This window comes from Mytilinidion resinicola (assembly GCF_010093595.1).
Source record: "Mytilinidion resinicola strain CBS 304.34 unplaced genomic scaffold BDZ99scaffold_16, whole genome shotgun sequence".
NCBI lineage: Eukaryota > Fungi > Ascomycota > Dothideomycetes > Mytilinidiales > Mytilinidiaceae > Mytilinidion > Mytilinidion resinicola.
The window spans coordinates 551,656-572,127 of NW_022985452.1; the positions used below are offsets into that span (position 1 = coordinate 551,656).

General features: G+C 43.7%; 5 protein-coding genes across 5 annotated transcripts; 3 read left to right on the top strand and 2 right to left on the bottom strand.

Moving 5' to 3' along the window:
- Nucleotides 1-675: 675 nt before the first annotated feature.
- BDZ99DRAFT_479611 (uncharacterized protein) lies at nucleotides 676-1,805 on the top strand (the record flags this gene model as incomplete). Its single annotated transcript, XM_033722256.1, has 4 exons — nucleotides 676-684; nucleotides 1,066-1,166; nucleotides 1,257-1,287; nucleotides 1,320-1,805. The coding sequence occupies 4 exons, from the start codon at nucleotides 676-678 to the stop codon at nucleotides 1,803-1,805; spliced, it is 627 nt and encodes a 208-aa protein (XP_033573313.1).
- Nucleotides 1,806-4,463: 2,658 nt separating this feature from the next.
- Nucleotides 4,464-9,307, bottom strand: BDZ99DRAFT_490214 (uncharacterized protein; the record flags this gene model as incomplete). Its single annotated transcript, XM_033723039.1, has 13 exons — nucleotides 4,464-5,032; nucleotides 5,168-5,316; nucleotides 5,434-5,438; nucleotides 5,568-5,665; nucleotides 5,940-6,159; nucleotides 6,193-6,246; nucleotides 6,394-6,439; nucleotides 6,534-6,691; nucleotides 6,848-6,952; nucleotides 6,992-7,208; nucleotides 7,242-7,353; nucleotides 7,396-7,529; nucleotides 9,279-9,307. The coding sequence occupies 13 exons, from the start codon at nucleotides 9,305-9,307 to the stop codon at nucleotides 4,464-4,466; spliced, it is 1,896 nt and encodes a 631-aa protein (XP_033573314.1).
- A 5,615-nt stretch (nucleotides 9,308-14,922) lies between these two features.
- On the top strand, nucleotides 14,923-16,077 carry BDZ99DRAFT_479612 (uncharacterized protein; the record flags this gene model as incomplete). Its single annotated transcript, XM_033722257.1, has 4 exons — nucleotides 14,923-15,035; nucleotides 15,065-15,164; nucleotides 15,249-15,323; nucleotides 15,481-16,077. The coding sequence occupies 4 exons, from the start codon at nucleotides 14,923-14,925 to the stop codon at nucleotides 16,075-16,077; spliced, it is 885 nt and encodes a 294-aa protein (XP_033573315.1).
- A 1,013-nt stretch (nucleotides 16,078-17,090) lies between these two features.
- BDZ99DRAFT_501214 (uncharacterized protein) lies at nucleotides 17,091-18,185 on the bottom strand (the record flags this gene model as incomplete). The annotated part of the gene is made up of 3 exons (XM_033723792.1): nucleotides 18,027-18,185; nucleotides 17,362-17,972; nucleotides 17,091-17,315 (listed from the first exon to the last, which is right to left on the bottom strand). The coding sequence occupies exons 2-3, from the start codon at nucleotides 17,923-17,925 to the stop codon at nucleotides 17,091-17,093; spliced, it is 789 nt and encodes a 262-aa protein (XP_033573316.1). The 5' UTR covers nucleotides 17,926-17,972; nucleotides 18,027-18,185.
- Nucleotides 18,186-18,990: 805 nt separating this feature from the next.
- Nucleotides 18,991-19,383, top strand: BDZ99DRAFT_394364 (uncharacterized protein; the record flags this gene model as incomplete). Its single annotated transcript, XM_033715887.1, has 2 exons — nucleotides 18,991-19,110; nucleotides 19,186-19,383. Coding segments are annotated over 2 exons (318 nt in total), but the record flags the coding sequence as incomplete, so codon positions are not given.
- Nucleotides 19,384-20,472: the final 1,089 nt, after the last annotated feature.

Genomic DNA, 20,472 nt, shown 5'->3' on the forward strand with positions numbered 1-20,472 from the left:
CCAATTGTTGACGGACTTCATGCCCTCATCTACGGATGCATGGCGGCCCCAGGGGGGCGGCCGGAGCGGCATGGCGGTGAGGGTGGTGATGTAGAGGACGTGGTGTTGATGCATTACGAGTGCGCAGTTGATGTAAATTCCTTATTGAGCACAAATAGTGAGTGAATATGATTGGTGGAACAATATTAATACGGGCCGGCGCTAGGCTAGATGTAGGGGGGGTGGCAGGAAGAGAAAAGGGGGGTGATGCGGAGAGAATAGGGGGGTGGTAATTAAGCTCGTCCTTTAGTTACTCGAGAATGGGGTACACTTAAGCCCACTTTACTTAAGAGGAGGAGGAATTAATCTTGATAATTAAGGAGCTTCTACACAACGCCATATAGGGACAAGTCGCGAACGTCTACTAATTAATCGTACATCCAGAAAGATTAAGGAGGGAAGATAGTATAAAGTCTAAATACTACTTAATGGACAAGAGCAAAGTAAAAAATAGGATTAAGGAGGATAGAAGAGCGGAAATAACGGAAGCAATTATCTAAAAGCTTGGCATAGACAGAGGATTACCTTCCAACACGTCGCCAACTTACGAACCTAAATCTGCATCTATTAATCACGACCCGTCTAGTCTGCTTGCTGCGACTGAGACTTAGGATTTTCCTCTAGTCTCGACCTTTAATGACGGAGGTAAGTCTAATAAGGGCTTTTACCAGATATTAAACCTAATTGCTAGTACAGTCTTAAACAATTATGCTCAGTCGCTAAGCTCTCCTACGTGCCAATCTTCGTTATCGAGGATATTGCACTACCAGTTCATTCCTACACCAGTCGACGATGGACGCTGGCTGGCCTCTCCACTATACTATCCACCATACGGTTGCATCTGGGATGGGGGAATAGAGGAGAATTTTTTTGGTCTATGGTTGTAATGTTAATATTGCAATATCTACAGTTACGCTTGATACCTCTAGCCCTGTTAATAGAATTTGCACTTGGCTAGTTATTTTCTGCAAACTACTATAATTGTCACGGCACCGCCTGACTACGCGTGACTACAATTGACTACAGTTGGTTCGCGCCGTCAATTGGCTACAGTTGGTTCGCGTCGTCACGGCATCCCGTGACTACGACTTAGTTGGCTTGGCAGCTTATAAGGAAGGAGTTGAGCGGTAAGCTACAGATATAGTTACTAGCGGAAGCCTATCCTCCACAAGCACACAATACACAAACATTTCATGCTTGCGCATGCAAACGTCTAGTGCCCAACAGCTTGTCGTGAACACTATACAGGTACACCGACAGGTATCTATAACAGTTAGTAGCCGAGAAGGACAATCCGGAGATCTCAGCCCAGCACAACAGTCTTTTCCTCTTTCCGCTCGGACATCCTGCGACCGGACGAAATCAGAACGTCGCAAGAATCCGCTTCAGCAACGTGCAGCCATAGCGGCAGCACGCCTTCTCTCTCACGACGAGCCTCCGACTCCCTTCGGAAAGCAACCAGTTTCCGATTCTCAGTGGTTGTCGAAGACGCAGCATCAGCAAGCGCAAGCGACAACGATACGGCAGGAAGCGCCTATACTCGAAAGAAACAAACCTCTCCCTTCCAACATCATCTGCGATCAACCCATCCTGAGCGGAACTCTACTTCAGACGCCCTCACGGCCTCACCAGGCTACGGCCTCTGCAACCTCAGCAGGGACAGTTCGGACAACCTCAGCGTGGACAATCTGCACAAGCCCCAGGCCCACAGGGAGTCTAAGTGCAACATCCGGTGGCGGAAGGACAACCAGGACATCCGTACCTAAATGCTCCATCAAGGAACAATTTCAGGTCACAATCCCTGGACAACTCCGGACAAGCACCTAGTCACAGGTCGCTTCATCACCAACCCGTGGCGGTCACGGTGGTACAGCTTCATCACCAACCCGTGGCGGTCGCGGTGGTACAGCTTCATCACCAACCCGTGGCGGTCGCGGCGGTACAGCGTCATCACCAACCCGTGGAGGTCGCGGCGGTACAGCTTCATCACCTCTCAGGTTGTGAAGAAGCAGTTCTGTGTTGATTTGAAGAGGCATAAGGCCCGTATATATAGCCTATGAAAGGGGGGGGGGGTACTCCCCTGTTCCCCCTTGTTACGGATATGGAAGGATGTAACGCCACTGACACGCTAGTAGTGGCAACCTGAGTTCACCAACACAAGTCGCCTCATCGCCAACTCGCGCGGCAACTCGTGGTCGCGGCGGTCGTGGTCGCGGTAGCCGCGGCCGCGGGTGGTTGACTACACCCGCTCACTCTGTACGTCTTGAGGATAAGACGATTCTCAGGCCCGGCAATTGTCACGGCACCGCCTGACTACGCGTGACTACAATTGACTACAGTTGGTTCGCGTCGTCAATTAGCTACAGTTGGTTCGCGTCGTCACGGCATCCCGTAACTACGACTCAGTTGGCTTGGCAGCTTATAAGGAAGGAGTTGAGCGGTAAGCTACAGATATAGTTACTAGCGGAAGCCTATCCTCCACAAGCACACAATACACAAACATTTCATGCTTGCGCATGCAAACGTCTAGTGCCTAACAGCTTGTCGTGAACACTATACAGGTACACCGACAGGTATCTATAACAATAATACTCCGGGACTTCCCCTCTCCTCCATTCCATCTGACCTGCTTGTGTTTCTTCCGAAGGTATTATAGGGACGTGTAGCGGTCCTACGCTTTCTTAGCCGTTAACGCTACGAGCGATATAAATCACCGACTGGAACAGTACCTCTGTTACTCAAAAAACTCTCGGTGTGATTGTGGTAGGCGTTTGATCAGAGAATCCACCCCTTCAGCAATCCATGATTTCGTCGTAGGATCGTAGAGTGTAGTGTTATCTCGCAGCTCAGCCAACTTACTGCGAATGGCTGGAAGGGTTCGAGCGTATTCGGGTCCGTTCTTAGCGAGAGTGTCCTTGATATCCTCATGTTGAACGCCTTTGCGGAGGGAATAAAGCATAAGTGCAATCTCAAAGTCAGTCCACGGAGAGCCCGCCATGACCAAAGTGAGTATGGTAGAGGTAGTTGGGAACAAAACTCGACCGATTTCTATAATAACACTATCCTGCTGTGCCGTAATGATCTTGCTGTGCCGTAATAATCTTGCTGTGCCACTGCGCCCACCAAATGTAACCTATAACACCTCGTCCTATTAGGCGGTCGTACCACTCCCTTAGTAACTGGGATCTACCAGTTAAGCAACGAATAGGGAGCTGACGATATTGTCACATGACCTACAGTTGCTGCAGTCTCAATTAGTATCGGGGCCCGGAAAGCAGTTCGCCTTGCCTTCTACCTAATATCTGTCTTGTAATATAGACCGTGACACCACTCCAAATTATTTCCCCCCTCGACAACCTGCAAAGTATCCGAGCCATAAGTAAAGTTACCGACATCGAAGACAATCTCCAGTAAGCATACGATGACTGGAAAGAATCAAGAGCTAAATGTAATTTCCAGAGAAAACTTAACCACGAACAGCCAAATCGATACCATTCAGAGGTTCAAGAAGACAGCGGCAGGCTCTTCGTATTTAGTCCGATGGAAAGAGAGCCTTATTTCAGGACAAATACTACTATTAGGAAACAATCTTCGCAGAGTGTATACCATGCGACCTTATGCAAGCTATATTCCTTTTTGATCCCGTTGCGACTTAAATCCCAATGCCTTTTACAATGTCCGCTGGCTGGATTCTTGGATGCTATGTGCTTGGATTAATGACGGGCGGCTTCTTCACGAGTTTTGGACGAATAGATTTATTAACAGGGAGAGGCACGTAACGCAACACTTCATCTAAGCTAGCAGTCTAACAAACTTTCAGAGTTTTTCTAAGTAGTTATAGCTCCCTAATGTGAAGTAAAGGGTTTAGTCTACAGGGATTTAAATTCTGGGGCCTAATATGATTGGATTGATGGCTTTTACATAGTTACTGTTAGTTAGATGGGAAATGTTTGCACGGATAACCAAGTTGCTTAAGATAAGACGTGTCGCTCGGAATTAATTCTGAAATTGTACAGGATGACTAGATTACTAGGGATGACATGTGAAATCACACAGGATAAGCAACTAGACCAAGTTACGGGAGGAAAGCCGCGAAAATCACGCAGCATGCGGGGGATGACCGATTTTCTCAGAATAAGTCACGAAATTGCACAGGATGCACGGGGCGGTGAAATCACACAGGATTATTAACTGCATAGGATAACTACATTACTTAAAATGGGAATTAAAATCACACAACATGCAGAGGATGAAGATTTTCTCGGAAAAAGTCACGAAATTGCACGGGATGGAATGTGAGATCGCACAGGATAATTGACTGCAGAGAATGACTAACTTATATTACTCAACATTCGAAATCACACAGGACGCGGTACAACGGTTGTGTGTTGAGGACAGACATAGCGCCTATCCTTGCCTAGTCGCTACCTTTTCTTCCTTGGATTATTAGAGTAGTCCAGCCTCTTCCTCTTCATATGGTCAGGACTTCCAAATGAAGCGTCTAAACCTTGCGCGGATATTAACCTACGTATCGAGAAAGGCGATCCGCTGATGTTAGAAGGTTCCGATAAATCTTGCGTTAAGGATATTGTGAATCGATCGGTGGTATAAAAATATACATGTTTTTGAAATTCTCCATCTCTGCTAAAACTAGAAATATCGTTGACTGCGGCGAAAGGGCAATTGTCTAATAAAAGTTGAGCGGAGACGCTTGAAAGTCGATTAAACAGCACTCTGAATGCCGGGTTACTGTATTGCAAGGAGCATAATATTCGACCGGAGCCTGTGTATTTCCCGTCGGACGCCTCTGGAATAGACTCTAGTTTAAAATAAAATAGGGACGCTATTATGCAGCGGGCTATATTGTCGATTGGTTCGCATAGTAAGGGATCCTTTTGGGCTTTTAACATTAATTCCGGGATGCTCCGCGCATTATCTAGTCTTGGCTCCGTATCGTCAAATTCGATGTTTAACCGATGGTACCTAGGATGTGCTTAAAATGCCTGCCTTACCTTTCTATCCCGTATTTTCTCCTAGAACAGGCGACATAATCTGGGAAAAGCGCTATTCTTCTAGATACTGCAAGAGCCGTCCATAGACAGCTCTAAAGTGGTCGATAATAGTTTACCGGTGCCTAAAGAGACAATAAAGTCAGGTTCTTTAATAAAAGGGAATATAGCTGCTACCTCTAAAAGTGCCGAGATTAGCGGGTTATTCTTAAGGGGTCCTGCATCTTGAAAAGTGCCAACGTCGCGGATATGTTTCGGCGGAAAGAATCTTAAAAGAAGTTAGATAGAAAGATAGAGAGAGTGGGTAACGTACCCCGGGGCAGCAGACGCAGCTTGTGCTCTAAATTCTATAAGTAAGTGTCTGGCTAGGTATATATAGACCTACATTTCCTATAGTAGTATTTATTTAACCTTATTATTAGGCTTTATTATATAGTCTACTTTTGTAATTAGCCTCTAAATATTTAAGCTCATTCTTGCTCTTATAGCCTTACCTTAACCTTTGCTACGCTCTCCAACGCCGTTGTAATTTGTGAAAATGCGACACAACGGATTAATATGCGCTGTAGCTACTGGCAGACCGACGCGGATTCCGGCCCGAGTTGCGTGGGAGAAATCTAAAATGCCTTTCGCAGTGCTAAATACCTGTTTTAAGACCGCTTTAATATTTTTAGATGGATAAAGGCCGTTAGTAATATAAAATATTAATAAACTTAGGACACGCGTAAGGAAAGGGATTTTTAAAGTTTTCCGTGGCTGGAATACTAGCTTTGCCAGCCTTATAAAAGTCTTTGTTGTGTTATTAACAGACCGGCCGTTAATATATATATCTATAACAATTAATCCTCCTAGGATAATTAGCGCAGGTTTTTAATTAGGTAAACAACTTACTAGAACTAACTCTAAAAGCCACTTTAAAGAACTTTATAAATAGGATTAGCAAGCTAATACAATCCTGTATTCGTTTTATTAGTTTTAGGGGTATTGCTCCCCTAGTACCGCCCCTATTAATATAGAGAACTCCTACCCCAGCCGTTAGAGGGTAAATCTTTACTGTTAGCTCTTTAGGCATCTCTGCTCTGCAAAGAAGGCAATATTGCAGTCTAAATATCTATAGATTATCTATACAGCACTCCCTAAATACTAGTACGCAATTCTCGCAAATAGTATAACTATAATGTAAGCTATACTGGGGTTGCTGTTATAAGCAGTATAGGTAGGTACTAGTACTGTTAAGACTACACCAGCTAGTCTTAAACTAATAAAGGTTTTTCCGGTGGATATCTAAAGCGGGCGTACTACTCCAGGTAAGTTCCTTAAAAAATAATTAAAGGTTTTTCTTAACCAAGTTAATAAAACTACTTAGAAGTATTACTTTGCCTTTACTTACCCTATAAAAGAACGTTTTATACAGTATATTAAACACCTTTTAAGGTGGGAATACTATATAGTAGTTAGCCCCTCCAGGATTAGAATTAGGCAGACTTATAATAAGCGTCCGGTGGATAATTATCCAGGAGAAGGCTGGATATAATTATAGGGGCTGCAAACTCTATTAGTTCGCCTGGCGCTTTAAGGTGGTTAAGGAAATTAAATAAATGCTCTTTAAAGTCTACAGCTACAGGATTATACTTCCGGGAAGTCTAAACAAAGTTAAAAGGTCTATCTTAGTTGTTAGAAAAGTGCTTGCAGGCGCTCCTAATAAAAGTAATAAAATAAGTTGTAGAGAATAAGGCGCGCTTATTTTCCCTAGCTTTCCGCACTTAGTTAGAAGCATCTATAAGGCGTTCCTTAAGAACCCTATAGCAAGCCTCGACAGATATAGCGCCGCTCGGGAAAAGGGCGATAATATTAATCCCTAAGATATATTCTAATAGATTTTTTGCCGTTTCCTTTCTTAACAGCTATAATAAGGCCGTCTTCGCTCCCTTCTCGCTTTCTACTCCTGGTGGGATATTCTTAGTTATAATAACAACCCGTGGGTGCGTACTTCTAGGAAGTATTAATAAGTGTCCTTGTTCTAGCCAATTAGCTAAATAGCGTGCAACTTCCTTAAGCCTATCTAGGTTATTGCAAAAGAAGCAGAAAACATTAGTAAATGGGAAAATTAGCTTAGAGTAGATACCGCTTGCAATCCGGTTTAGGTCGCCACCTCTGGGACTGCAAAGGGATTGTCTTGTTATTTTATAACACTTATTAGAAGGAATCCTGCCCCTTACAGTCTTAAAGAGGAGGTTACCTTCAGCAATAAGTACTAGCCTTGCATGGAATATGCTGGAAGGATCTATATATAAATGCACTTCGCCTGTGCTTTATTTTATTGTCGACTGCTGGGGTTTTTTTATACCGAAAAGCTGTTGTAGCGCAACCGATTTTGCTGCGCCACCGATTAGTACGAATAAGCTAGGCCTCTGCACGTTAGGATAAGGTATATAATTTATAATAATTTGCAGTCTGTTTAACTCCAGAAAGCAGATTTCACTGCCTTAGGAGCAAAGGCCAAGCTAGTAGGCGTAGTCGCAGCGCTTTATACTACAGCTTATTGTAGAATTAATCTATACAGCGATTAACCTAAGTTTATAGTCCTATTAGGAACCAAATCTGGGCCAGTTTGTACTTTAGGGGTGAAGATGTAAGGCCTAGTTCTGTGCCCTCGACAACGGCTAAAATCTAGGCCTTACTCCTTTTATCCCGGTGTTGAAAAATCTTAAGGCACCTACAGTCTCTCTTATTCAATTTATAACTTCCTCCTCCTAAAATAAGTTGTAAGAGCTACTCTTACAAGCCTTATTATAATACGTACGTGCTTCTTTATTATTTATATAATATAACTAATAGATGCTATAGATTTCTAGAATTAAAGCAAAATAGCCAACTTAAAGAGTTTAAAATAATCAAGCAACTTAAGACTTGCTTGCCAGACTGTGGCCGCTCTAAATGCTCGCTTTATAGGCAGCCGCGATCCTCGAAAAAACCCACTTAATGAAATAATTTGCTCTAGGCCAAAATGTGCTCAGTTCAAAGCTCTCCTGGCAAACGCTTCTAGCCCTTATTCTCTTACTGTTAACATTAATTATTATCACCACAACAGTCCTAAGGCGGAAGTCCCCGCACCTATCGATATAGCAGAACTTCATGGAGAGAGCTGTTCGGTTGATAAGTTTGAGCTTTCCGGTGAATATGCACGCCTTCCACATTATTAAGCGCACACGACTTATCCTCTTTCCACTATATTTGAAACAGCCCCCCCTCCAGTAGATAGGTCTAGGAAACCATCCTATTGCGGCTCTTAATACCATGTTCCAATATTAAGGTCACAAAGAGTACGTAGTTTAAGGTAGCTATACAAGGTATTTACGAGAAGGGAACAATAAGATGCGAAGCACGTTTCGTGATTATGTGACTTACACAAATAAAGGCGTCGCGTTGTAGCCATATGTCGCAGACCAAGGCATCAGCCGTGGAGGCCTGAGGCAAGAACTGCATTAATAAGCTTGCCATCAAAGCTATATAGAACGTCGGGCGGGGTAACCCGACCGACAAGAGACACCACACACACACAATCAATCATACTCTGCTGCTTGATATCATTTCCAATCCTGCTTCATCCCGTGCACACCTAAGTGCGATATTTTACAATCGTAATTACATCAGTATATTACTGGCACCGGCGCTGAAAATTTTGCCACGTTGCTCCTCATTACTTTGTTCTTGGGTCCTCGTGCAGATCAGTACGTTCAGAAACCGCTTTGACGTCATGGTGGCCTTAGGTAGAAAGCTAGGCGGTGTGTTTGGCGGGATTGCAGTTCAAAGAGGTGCAATTATAACTAGCCGATGCACCTGGTGACCCAGCAGCTAAGATAGCGAAAGGTATTAATACCCCTATGTGTCTAAGACGAGCGAGGGGAGAGTGTTGCACAGTGAAAGCTCGTCTCCCTGGGGAGACGAGCTCCACTCGAGCCAGTCGCGGGCCCGTGCGTTGGGAGTGACGGCGAGAGGGTGAGAGAAGCAAAGCAAGCTTAGATCACGGAGAGAGACGAGCGTGAAAGAGAAGGAAGGTGAGCGTGTCAGTAGGAGTGTTGGTGAAGGACGGAAAGAGAGCATATTGGTAAGGCGATTGCACTACGCTCTATCTGGTCGAAGATGCTTGGCGAGCAAACGGTGATAAAACGCGTCCATCACACCAACCTACACACATATTCTCAAATTTTATGCTCCCGCCATACATACGGTTCACACCCTCCCGACGCGCCCGCCATGACGAATCGCTCGTATTACGATGAATTAGGTGTTGGGCGTACGGCAGATATTTCAGATATCAAGAAGGCCTTCCGCAGTCTATCGCTACACAACTACCCTGACAGGACGTACCACTAAATGTGGCCATCAAGAGACCCTAAAAATTTGTCTTATAATATTGAAACAGCTATGCATATCTTTAGGAGCACCTTAGTTATCACCCCCCCTTTCTTTGCGTATCACCACCCTTTTCTCTGCGTGTCACCCCCCCTACATTAGGCCTAGCTCCGGCCCGTATAAATATTGTTCCACCAATCAAACTCACCCGCTTGCCTCCGTGTCGACTGCGTAAAATGGAGAGTATGCATCACAAAACGGAAAGGCTGTATTATAGGCTGCATCATCTAGGCCAATAGGAGTCTATTCGCTCTATCTACTCTAGCTACTCTACTCTAGCTACTCTACTCTAGCTACTCTACCAGCGGAAAGCGCCTAGATGGCCACCACTGTCCAATTGCTGGCTGAAAGGAACGCCAACTACACCTGTATACTAAGGCCTCACAGCCATTGCTTCACCACGAACAGCCTCCTCCTCAGGCGTGCATATAGGGGCATCCTCAGGGGCTGGTTGGCTGTCGGGGACTAAGGAAATAGAGCTCTGAGTAGCTGTTGGAGTGCCTGCTTGTCCGGCGGAGCGATCTGGCGCTGTAGTTGTAAACTGTACAGGATTGTTAAGCACTACAATGGTCTGCTCGACCGCCGGCGTGCCTGTAGAGACACCTGCCATAGTAATTTGGGTGGCCTGTGTTGCAATCTGCATCAATTGAGTTGGTTCCTGTCCACCTACAACACTATCTGCTCGCTCTGCACGAGCAGTAGTCTTATGAGCTTGCCGGAGATGCGACGTTCCTCCACGTGATCCTGGCCCTCCACCACGCCGTCGTGCTTGCTGCGCCGGAGCTTGTTGATCAACAATTTCGAATTAAGATGGATCACGTCGAGTTGCATCAGCAGGTGCACGAGCACGGCCACGGCCACGGGTTGATTGACGAGGTGCAGCAGGGCCCGTTGGCCTGCCTTTACGACGCTGTACAATTGCCGGAGCCTCGATAAGGAGGAGAGGATCGATAGGAAGGTTTACCTTGTTTGGAACGGGACGATTAAACCACCAGTGCTGATAAATATCCTCCAGGACAACAGTATACGTAGATGTCGCTGTAGCGTGCAGTTTTTAATGTATTTTGTAACAGCAAGGCATGCTGTATGTCCCCTTAAATATTCTATTATAAATAGGATTAAAATTGTCCTTTTTAGCCTTCTTAACTTAGGCAGAGAGTAGCCTTAGGCCCTGCTTAGTAACCTGCCGAAGAACCCCAGCAAACTTAGGAATACTAACCTTATGCTAAGGAGCTCTACGCTGCCGGCTAAGCTAATTCTTTCTCTTAACACCTTAGCAGTAAATATATTAAAATAGCAGGGTAACTATATTATAGAGGTCGCCTGTTAAGATCTAAAAATAGGACTTAATACTACTGTTTAAGCCCTCTAGCCGCAAGGTTATAGTATTACTAAAGTGCGGCAGAAGGCCTGTATAGTATATCGCAATCTGCTATTAAAAAGGCCACTACTTTTTAGTAAGGTAGTTAACTAGGGCTTTCTTATATATATAATCCGATTAAATCTTATTCTAAGCAGCTATAAACTTAGCCTCTATAGGTTTTAATAGGTAGAAGTTAAGCTTATTAATAAACCTCTTCCGATTTCTCTAAATAATATTAATTTTAGCTACTATTAGCACTTAAGAGGTATATACTAGGTCCTCTAGATCTATTATATCTGCTAATACTTACTTCTTATTTTTCTAAATAGTAATAGCCTTACTAGTAATATTCTTCTATATATACTACTTACACAGGATCTAAAAAATAAGAGGAAAGAACTTAGCTAGTGTATTTTTAAGTGCAAGCTCTTTATCCGTAATAAAAACGCCTGGTAAAACGCCTAGGCGCTGGCACACTAGGTAAAGCTCCCGCACGGTAAAGATATAGTCCTCTTTTTCCTCCTCTAGAAGAAAATAATAGCCTAGCTTATAGTTTTTGCCCTAGTTATTAACGCTGTTAATATAAAAAAGTAGTATTTTAAACTTATTTATTTTATAGGTGCAATTAAAAAGAATAATATTAGGATTTTTCTAGAATATCTAAACACTCTCCAGGTGTATAAAGTATAGGTACTTAACTCGGTTTACTTTATCTAGCTTATATTTATAGTAGTAATAAGCGTCCGGGTTATTATTACTATATTCCTTAAGCACCTTAAATATAGCCTAAGTTAGAGTAAGCCTCTTAAGCTTTATTTTTTTCTACTTCTATCTCTTATTATATAGGTCCTATATTATTATATTCTTGCCCTTAGCTAGGAGGTTGTTAAAGATAGCACCTATAGGCGTGCCTCTATTAAGCTAATTATATATAGTTCGGATAGTATCCTTATTAAGATTTTAGTGCGCAATAGAAGTTCTATTTTTAGGATTATACAGCTTATAATTATAAGTATAGACCTTAACCTTAAAAAACTAATTACCTTATAATAAATCTCTTAAAAGGGCCCCTTTAAATAGGCAATTAGTCTTCTTTATACAGGTGCGGCGCTTCCTATTAGCTAGCTTATACTCTCCTGCGCACTTATATTAAACTAGCACCTTGCGCACCTAGGGGGGCATACGCTTATCTATTTTTTTATTATATTTAACTATAGCGTATCCTTTCTGCTTAGCCTAAGTGTTAATTAACTTTATACTATTCTCTATAAAGGCGTGGCGGCCCTAAAGGGGCGGCTAGAGGGGTATAGTATTAAGGTAATAATATAGAGGAAGTAGTGTTAATATATTAAGAGTAAGTACGCAGGTAATATAAATTCGAATTAAGCACGAGCGGGCAAGCGGGTAAGTTTAATTAGTGGAATAATATTTATACGGGCCGGAGCTAGGCCTAATATAGGGGGGGTAACACGCAGAAAAAAGGGGGGTAATACGCAAAAAAAGGGGGGGTGATAACTAAGGTGCTCCTATCTTTATTCTAAGTTATAGATTTAAATCTTTTATAGTTATTAAGGTTACTAGGGTGTTAAAACGTCTAAATCGCACTAAAAATTAAGCGCTACTACTCGCTTATAACTACTATATATATATAGAACACGTTAGCTTTAATAGTAAGCTTATTAATACAGTTCTTGCCTTAGGCCTCTACGGCTAATACCTTAGTCTGTAACAGCTTATTATCTAGCGTATTATTATATAAGCACGCTAACTCCTTATACTAAGATATTCTTAAGGCTATTTTACACGGATAAATTCGGAGCGTATATTCCTAATAGCTAAGCTTCTTTATATTATAGAACTACCTTCTTTTATAATAGAAATATTATTTACGTACTCCGAAAATTTAAAAAGGTGTTAATAGCTGTTGTATAGCAGGGGTGTAAACCTAAAATCGATCTAGACGTCGTAAACGGAACGATTAATAGTATAACTAAAGCTATCGTATTTTTCGTACTGCAGACTGGTTTCTAGAAGGAAAGTATCCTAAGAAAAATAATACACTAACTATAGCTTAATAGAGTCGCAAGGAAAAGAGTTAAAATGCTTAAATAATAGGTTTATCTCGGCGCAGGGTGTTTCTCGACCCGCAGTAAGGGACGTTATATTAACTTTAAACAACTTAGACTCTATATATACATCGATATTTCCTACTATTCTATATAAGTTGTGTAACGTCCGTTCCTAGGTGGCGCAAGACCTACTATACTGTAAAAGTTAAGGTGTATATTAACTTTAAATACTTTAGACTCTGTATATATATTAATATATCCTATAATTCTATATAAACTGTGTACTATAGCTACTCCAGAGCCCTTATAACCCTTCCCACGGAAAAATTACGTTTGCATCGTCGCCTTCGCACCTAATTTGCGGAGAGCTTTCTTTTATAGCGTAACAGAATTTCTTTATTACAGCACTATTATTAAGCTCTTATTACTAAATACTTATAAAATAGTTTTATCCGAGTCTAAGAGCCTTACTACTATACTAGGAAGTTATTATCAGCCTTATAGCTGCAATCGCACGCAAATTTATATAAGGCCGCCACCCTAGTCGGTACCTCTAGTCGGAAAAAATAACTAATCTAGCTTAGATAAAACAACTCTGCACCTTTTATATAATTATTACGGTGTAATCTTATCTAGTAAGCTAAGCTTATAGCTAAGAATATATAGCTAATTAGAACCTTATTAGCTTACCTCCCGCCTTAAGAAACTAATCTAATAGTTAATAAACGCAGCGTTATAGCTTACTACTAATAACTATAAGCACCGGCAGAAGGAAAAACTTTGTAATAGCTAAGGTGTTATTTTTTCTTCTACTACTTTTAAGAATTTATCTATACTATTACTAATGCTTTTTAAAAGTACAAGCTCTCTAAGTTAAAAACTACCTCTTTATCCTCTATACCTTTTTATACCTAGTTATACCTTACACCTTTATAATAAAAAAGCATCTTATATAAGTTATTCTAGATAGGAATATAGTTGTTAAGCAGGTATAAGCTAACTCTGTTCCTAGTATTTGCTCGAAGAGGGATTTAACTAGTCTTAGCAAAGTAACGGATTATAAAATAGGTAAATTCCTCCGCTCTACCTTTACCTACGTTGATAATAATAGCATTAAATAGGTTAGTTAGGCACCTGGAATATAAAAGTATAACTTAATAGTTAAGGATTTTAAATAAAAGCTGTAAAAAATCCCTAATAAGAAGATCTACCTGCTATATATATAGATATCTATTATATTAGAAGCTAATTAAAAGAACCTCTTTATTAAATGCCTAAAATATTATGCACTAATAATAAATATAAAATTAAGCTTATACCGCAGATACTTTTTAAAGAAGCTAAGGTCTTAAAATTCTAAATATTATTAAATATTACAGCTGTATTGTTAATCGCGGCTGTATTAACAGCCTCGCCCTTAAAAGATATAAAGTTATCTTATAATATTATTATAAGAATACTCTATATAATCTTAATATTGCTGCTTATATAAATAGTATCTATAATAGTATAAGGTACCTCTATTTCCTTAAACTTGTATATAATAACCTTAATCCTATAAATATTACCCTTAATAGCAATAATAATCTAATTATTCTTAACTTTAGCTTTTATAAAAAGTTTAGTAAGGAACTTTTTTCGGGAGGTATATATAGCTAGGTTAACAAGGACTGCTCTATATCTGCTAAACGTTATAATAAATCTGCGTTAGATAAAATAGAAGCGTGGCAGAGAGTAGAGAAATCTAAAAAAGCTAGAAGCGCTTAATAGAAAACTGTATTATATATATAACCTTATAAGCATCCCCTAATTTCCCCTCTTCTTTCTCCTCCCCTCCCCTAACACCCTTTTTCTCCCCAGCTAATACCCTATACTTTCTCCGCCTCTTTTTCTTTGCCGCCTCCCTCGCCTTAGTACTTGTCCTGCTTCCCTCCCCCTTCTCTAGCTTCTTAATTTACTCTACTAGCAACCTCCGCGCCACCTTCTAATTCTAACTCCTTAACCGCGTGTCCTGGCATTTTACAGAATGTGCTTAAGTTGCGCCGCGGAGGATATTTTATTAATTTTCTGCCGCCCTGCTGCCTTTAAGGAAGTTCTTAATAAGGGCGGTTTTAGCAGGACAGGGCCAGGCAGTTTTAGGTAAGGCGGCGCCGGCTCCTTAATTACAGGACCGGTGTTGGACTTAATAAACCAGACTTCTTTACTAGTTATTGCTGGGCGCAAAGGCAGGTTAGCAAGGCGGGTGGAGCGACGGGTGCCTTTAACGCTGTAAGTCTTTCGCCTTGCGTCCCTTCCTTAGTTGTTATTGCTATCTATTTTAACCATTTTCTAATTATGCTGGATTTCACCCAGAATGCGGCAGCATTTGCACTAGCGGGCGGGATAAGTGTGGCGGTTGTGGGGCGAGGGATGCACCGCGACAGCCAGGTATATATTTATAGGTAGCTAATTATTTAGAGGAGTATCTAGTTCTTTAGACACTATTTCTGGCTTATATTGTGGCGCCTTAGTAATTTCTAATTGCATGCGGAAAAGTGCGTATATTGTCCTCGACGCTAGGTTATAGATTCTGTAACTATAGCAGGTAGTGTTTAATAATACTGCTAGAGTAATAAACGGGAGGAAAGCAACGGGAGTAGTAGTCTATTTTAATACCCTTATTGTCCACATCCGACCAAGGACGGTACATAAGAAGCGCCTTAAGACGACGGATGTAGGCCAGGAAGGCATTAAACAACTGACTGTCCTGCTGAAAAGCAGAGTGGAATTTGTACGCTGTCTCAAAGCGACGCACGACGGGGTCGCGAATGATATTCTGTATGATGTCCTTCACTTCAGCCCAGAGCATCTCTCCACCAGACTCCGATCTGATTTTGTGACGCTCTGCGAGCTCAGCGCTTGCTCCTTCCTGCCCATCCAGCGCCCAGCGGGAGCGCCGGTGGCAGTTGATAGCCTGTTGGACCTCGAACATGCCCTCAATTGTCGATACCCAAGAGATAAACTTCTGCTGGGTCGTGTTGCCGATGGAGGGGGCCTCTTTTTTGAAGAGGTTATTAAGGCGGATCTCGTCGAGCTTCCTTTCTTCGATAAGGACGCGAGCAGCCTGCGCTTCGGCTCCGGTGAGGGGGCGAGCCGCAGTGGAATTAGGAAGGATTCGAATGTAAGAGGAAAGGCACGGTAGGGGGCTTTATGATGGAATTGATGATAATCGTGTTGCGCTCTTCCCACTCGGACCGTATGTGTTCTGAAGGTCATGTCCATGTCCTACTTCCCGGGCCGCATCATTAGGAAGTCCCAGTCCGACTCTTGTGACGGCATCTCGGCACAAAAATACCTACTGAGCACGCACTGGTGATTGACAGGTTGCGGTTGGGAGTTTCGTTAGTTCAGAAAGTGCGCCACTCAAGTACACGTGCCCTTCCAATCGGTTTGAGAAACGCAGTCGAAAATGCAATACAAAAAAATTATATAACTTATAGACGTTCGCAGTATATCGTCTTGCGGACCGGACTCCAGCACCTCGGTAGCATTTGGAACGGGGAGCTGAGCGGGGAGCTGAGCGTAAAGCTGAGCGGGGAGCTGAGCGGAATGCCATCTAGGAGTTAGGTACGTCGTCCAGTTGCTTCGGTAGGTTGAAGCTGGCCAGGTTATAAGGGGGTCTCTTCTTTTTAATCACATCAATCTAGTTTTCGCGAGGCTTTGGGGATCTTTATCTATATTGAAACAAAGTGACAGACGGCTATGGCCTCCATGGCCTCGCAAAAGCTTTGACGTGCAGATCCTTATGAAGATCTATACAATCTATAGGCTCGGTACAAACTCCGGGTCTACATCGTCGATTCGTGTAGATCTATACACCTTCCTATGTATGAAGTACGTATATACAGGGTCAGCTTCCGTACGGCTCCGAACTACGTAGCTACTCCAACGTCACGTTACTCTACAAGTTATCACGTATATAAACTCACGTATTCACTTCAATATAAATTCATGTTCAATTCAATCTACTTGACAACTTCTGGTGATTCCGCCAGCAATCACTAGCACCCTTTCCTACACAAACCATCTCATGATACTGTGGGGAAAATAATATGCGCATAGAGTTCGAGCTGCTAAGAGCGTAAGTACTCTAACTAACTAGTTAACAAAGAGATAATATATAAGACTTAGTTTACATTTATGGAGGCGTACTCTTTATATAAGGTGTGAACCTTGAAAGGGGCCATCATTAACCTGATATACGCATAGCAGCAGGGCTAATAGCGCATCGTCCTGACCTAGAAGTTCAAGCTCACATAGCAGTTCCTGAATGAATTCAAAATCGGGGTGATCTACTCTTCTGTGTAGAAGACCTGCCTTTTCAAATTCTGGCGGGAAGAAGCCAGCCCAAGCCCAGTCAAGGATCCACAGTCTCCCAGTCTTATCTAGCATTAGGTTCCTCAGACTAATATCCATGACACATTACCAGATCTTTAAATTTGCCTGAGACACTCCCGTTTCCATATATATCCAGCTTCCTGTTAAACCATTGCTCCATATTGGCTACTGTTGTGAACGCTGTGCCAGCACCATAAACGGTGAAAAGTCCGCCGGTGGGAATCCCTAGTCCGATTGGGCCAGGGCTGTTGCCTCGCATATTTTGGAGAGAAAGAAGAGCTTCCGTGACTTGGTGGATGATGTTTTGTCGTTCTTGAACAGGGCGGTTCCTCCACGGAACTTCATCTAAACAACTCCCATCAACAAATTCCATAACAATGTAGCCCTTGCCTTCTGCAACAAAACTTCGATAGACTCGCGGTAGTTGTATCCGTCCGTCAGAATGTTCGTAGACGTATTTCATAGCTAAAGCCTCCTGCTCTAGGACTCCAAAGCCTATTTTCATAGCCGCAGTCTTTGTAATCCTCACGACGTTTGTTCCTTCGTTACAGATAACGGGACATTTCTTGGAGGCTTGAACAAATTCAAGGTTGCTAACAGTCGCTAGATCTCTTCCGTCGAGCAGATAACGACAAGAGCCTGAGTCGTCCATAACGTAACAAGGAGTGGGATTGGTATTTCAGGGCTGGACGGAGCGCTCTGAAGACGAAGAATGTCAGCAATTTTGTACCGGCCACAATAGTAGGGGCGCACCTTTGTTCACGGGGCGCACCTTTGTTCACGCAGCGCACAGCTTGGATGGGTATTCGAGGCGTGTGAAATCAGCAAATGGCGCGTGTATGTATGTATGTATATATGGATGGCGGTAGGGGAGGATAACGGGAGTGAGGTTGTGGTAAATTTAATCGGCGGCAGTGCGATTGGCGGCGGTGCGGTGGTGAATGACGGTGTCGTCTTTGTCGTTGAAGCGCTCATGAAGGAAAGGCTGAAAGGCGCTGAGGCGGACGCGTTTCCTACACGCCAAGACAGGCGCCACGACTTCCACCTGATTGGGTGGCGTGCGCTTCAAGGTTTTATGCATTCACGGACCGATGCTCAAGTATTTTGCCACCATATCCACGCACACCGCGATACTAGCCCGAACAAGCGCCAGCGAGGACCTGGCTTTTGGGGCAGAGCGCGTTAGTGGATCGAATGTACATTCCCTCGCGTTGGGCGAATAAACCACCTTCAGCCCGCCTAGCAGCCAAGTCGGCAGTTGAGCCGGCGCGGGCGCCTCGACGCCGCGCCGTTCAAACCGTCCGTCGCGCGAGACCGTTGCGATGCTTCGAAACTCGTTGCCTTCTATTATAACTGAACCACTCAATGGGCTTCTGGGCGATCTGCCAAACAGGGTGGCTGCTACTATATCACCGATCGGCTTGATCCAGTGTTGGTCGAGGGCTAGATCATGGGGTGGCTTGAGGTGCGTATCGATAGCATTTCGTGATGACCCCAGCTCACCGGTTCACCAAAGGCCTCAGCTTATCAGGCTGCAGTGTTTTGGGAGATGAGACCGCAACTGTTGCCTAGCGAGTCAAAAACTTGAACCTATCAGGCCGGAGGGTCGTCTGCGAACGCTGCGTCGCTTACCATGGTAGAGAGCTGGCTTTGGTCCACGCCGCTAAGGGCGTTTCCATTAGGGAGATTGGAGCGCTAAATATTTCTTGAAGCGGCGTTGCTGCATGCAACCGTTTTCAACGGAGGATCTGTGCGCCTCGACATGTCGCCGAATCCCGTCGCTGGTGAACTGGCAACCTTGATCGTGAAACGGCTAGATTACAATGTATCAACAGACGTTGTACATCAGATACCGTTTCCTGCAGTTCAAGGACTGTATGTTCGACACGTCTTGGATCGAATTTCAGCAAAGGGCTATCACAATTACCGATATGGTAACGCTATGTTGGAGTGCAGATACTGGGTTTACGTTGTCATGAAAGACTTTCGCGACGCTGGGTGGATTGGGGGTACCGGAAACGAGACCTATAGCGCGGTTTGCTTAACGTGGACGACTGGAGGAGTTCAAATGCCAAAGACTCCTGTCTGGACACAAGGGACGTTTGGGTAATGACGTCGATCGCGCAGATGACATCTAGAAGGCTCTCGTTTGAAAAATGAGAGCATAGTTCACCGGGGAGCTGCGATGACTTTGCGGGGAGCTGCGATGACTTTGGTGAAGACTTTGACCACGCAATGGAAGGACATGAGCCAATCGAGAGTCGGCTGAGAAAGAAGTAAGAATTAACAGTAATAAATATCAACTAGAGTTCTTCTTCCTTAAGTACTCTCGATCGTTTATCGGGACAGAATCCGCTGAGGATTCCAATTGTCTCTCCATCCTATAGCTGTGACTCTCCTCCTCCTCTCTCCATCAGAGCACCGCCATCACCTTCTCTCTGTCATTCTCTCCACCAGAATACCAGCACACCAGCAGCCCTCTCGCGCACTGATTGCTTCTTAGTATTGGGCCTCACTCTGGCCTAGGGTGCTGATAAGGACGGTCGGGGTCCGCTGGCGACCACTGGAGGCCACACGAGGGCCAGGGCGCAACATCACGTGTGCAGAGAGGGTGCTAGGGCGTTGCTGGCGTGCGCCCTGACCGTCAATCCAGCAAACCTTGGTCTTAGATGCTGTCGTGCTGTCTGCTAACTACGGTAGAGAACAAGATAGGCTGCTCTCGAGGAAGGACGCAGTGCTCGTTGATTGCTATGCCGTGGGAAATAGGTGGTCGTGGGTGGGAGCTAGGTGGTCGTGGGAGCTAGAGTATTTGAGGGGGTTCTTGAAATCGACGGGGTATTTGAAATGGCTCGTGCGTACGCCTCACCGCCTATTTCTGATTGGTCAGGATCAACGATTCTGCTGTGAACACCCAAAAATCAGCTCGCCCCTACGCCCCGTGGCCCCTTATTCCTAATACACCCACTTACCATGCCGCCATTGCCCCGTGGACAAGCCAAAGAACGAATTATACAGGACGCCATCAGTGGACATCAATCTGAATATTACGGGAGCCCCTCAGCTAGCGCATTCGCCTATGGGATACACCCAGATACCATTCTCAAGCGCATCAACAGAAAACGCTAATCTCACCAAGATGTACATAAATTCCAACAGAAGTTAAGCCCCAAATCAGAATTAGCAGTTGAAAGATACTGTA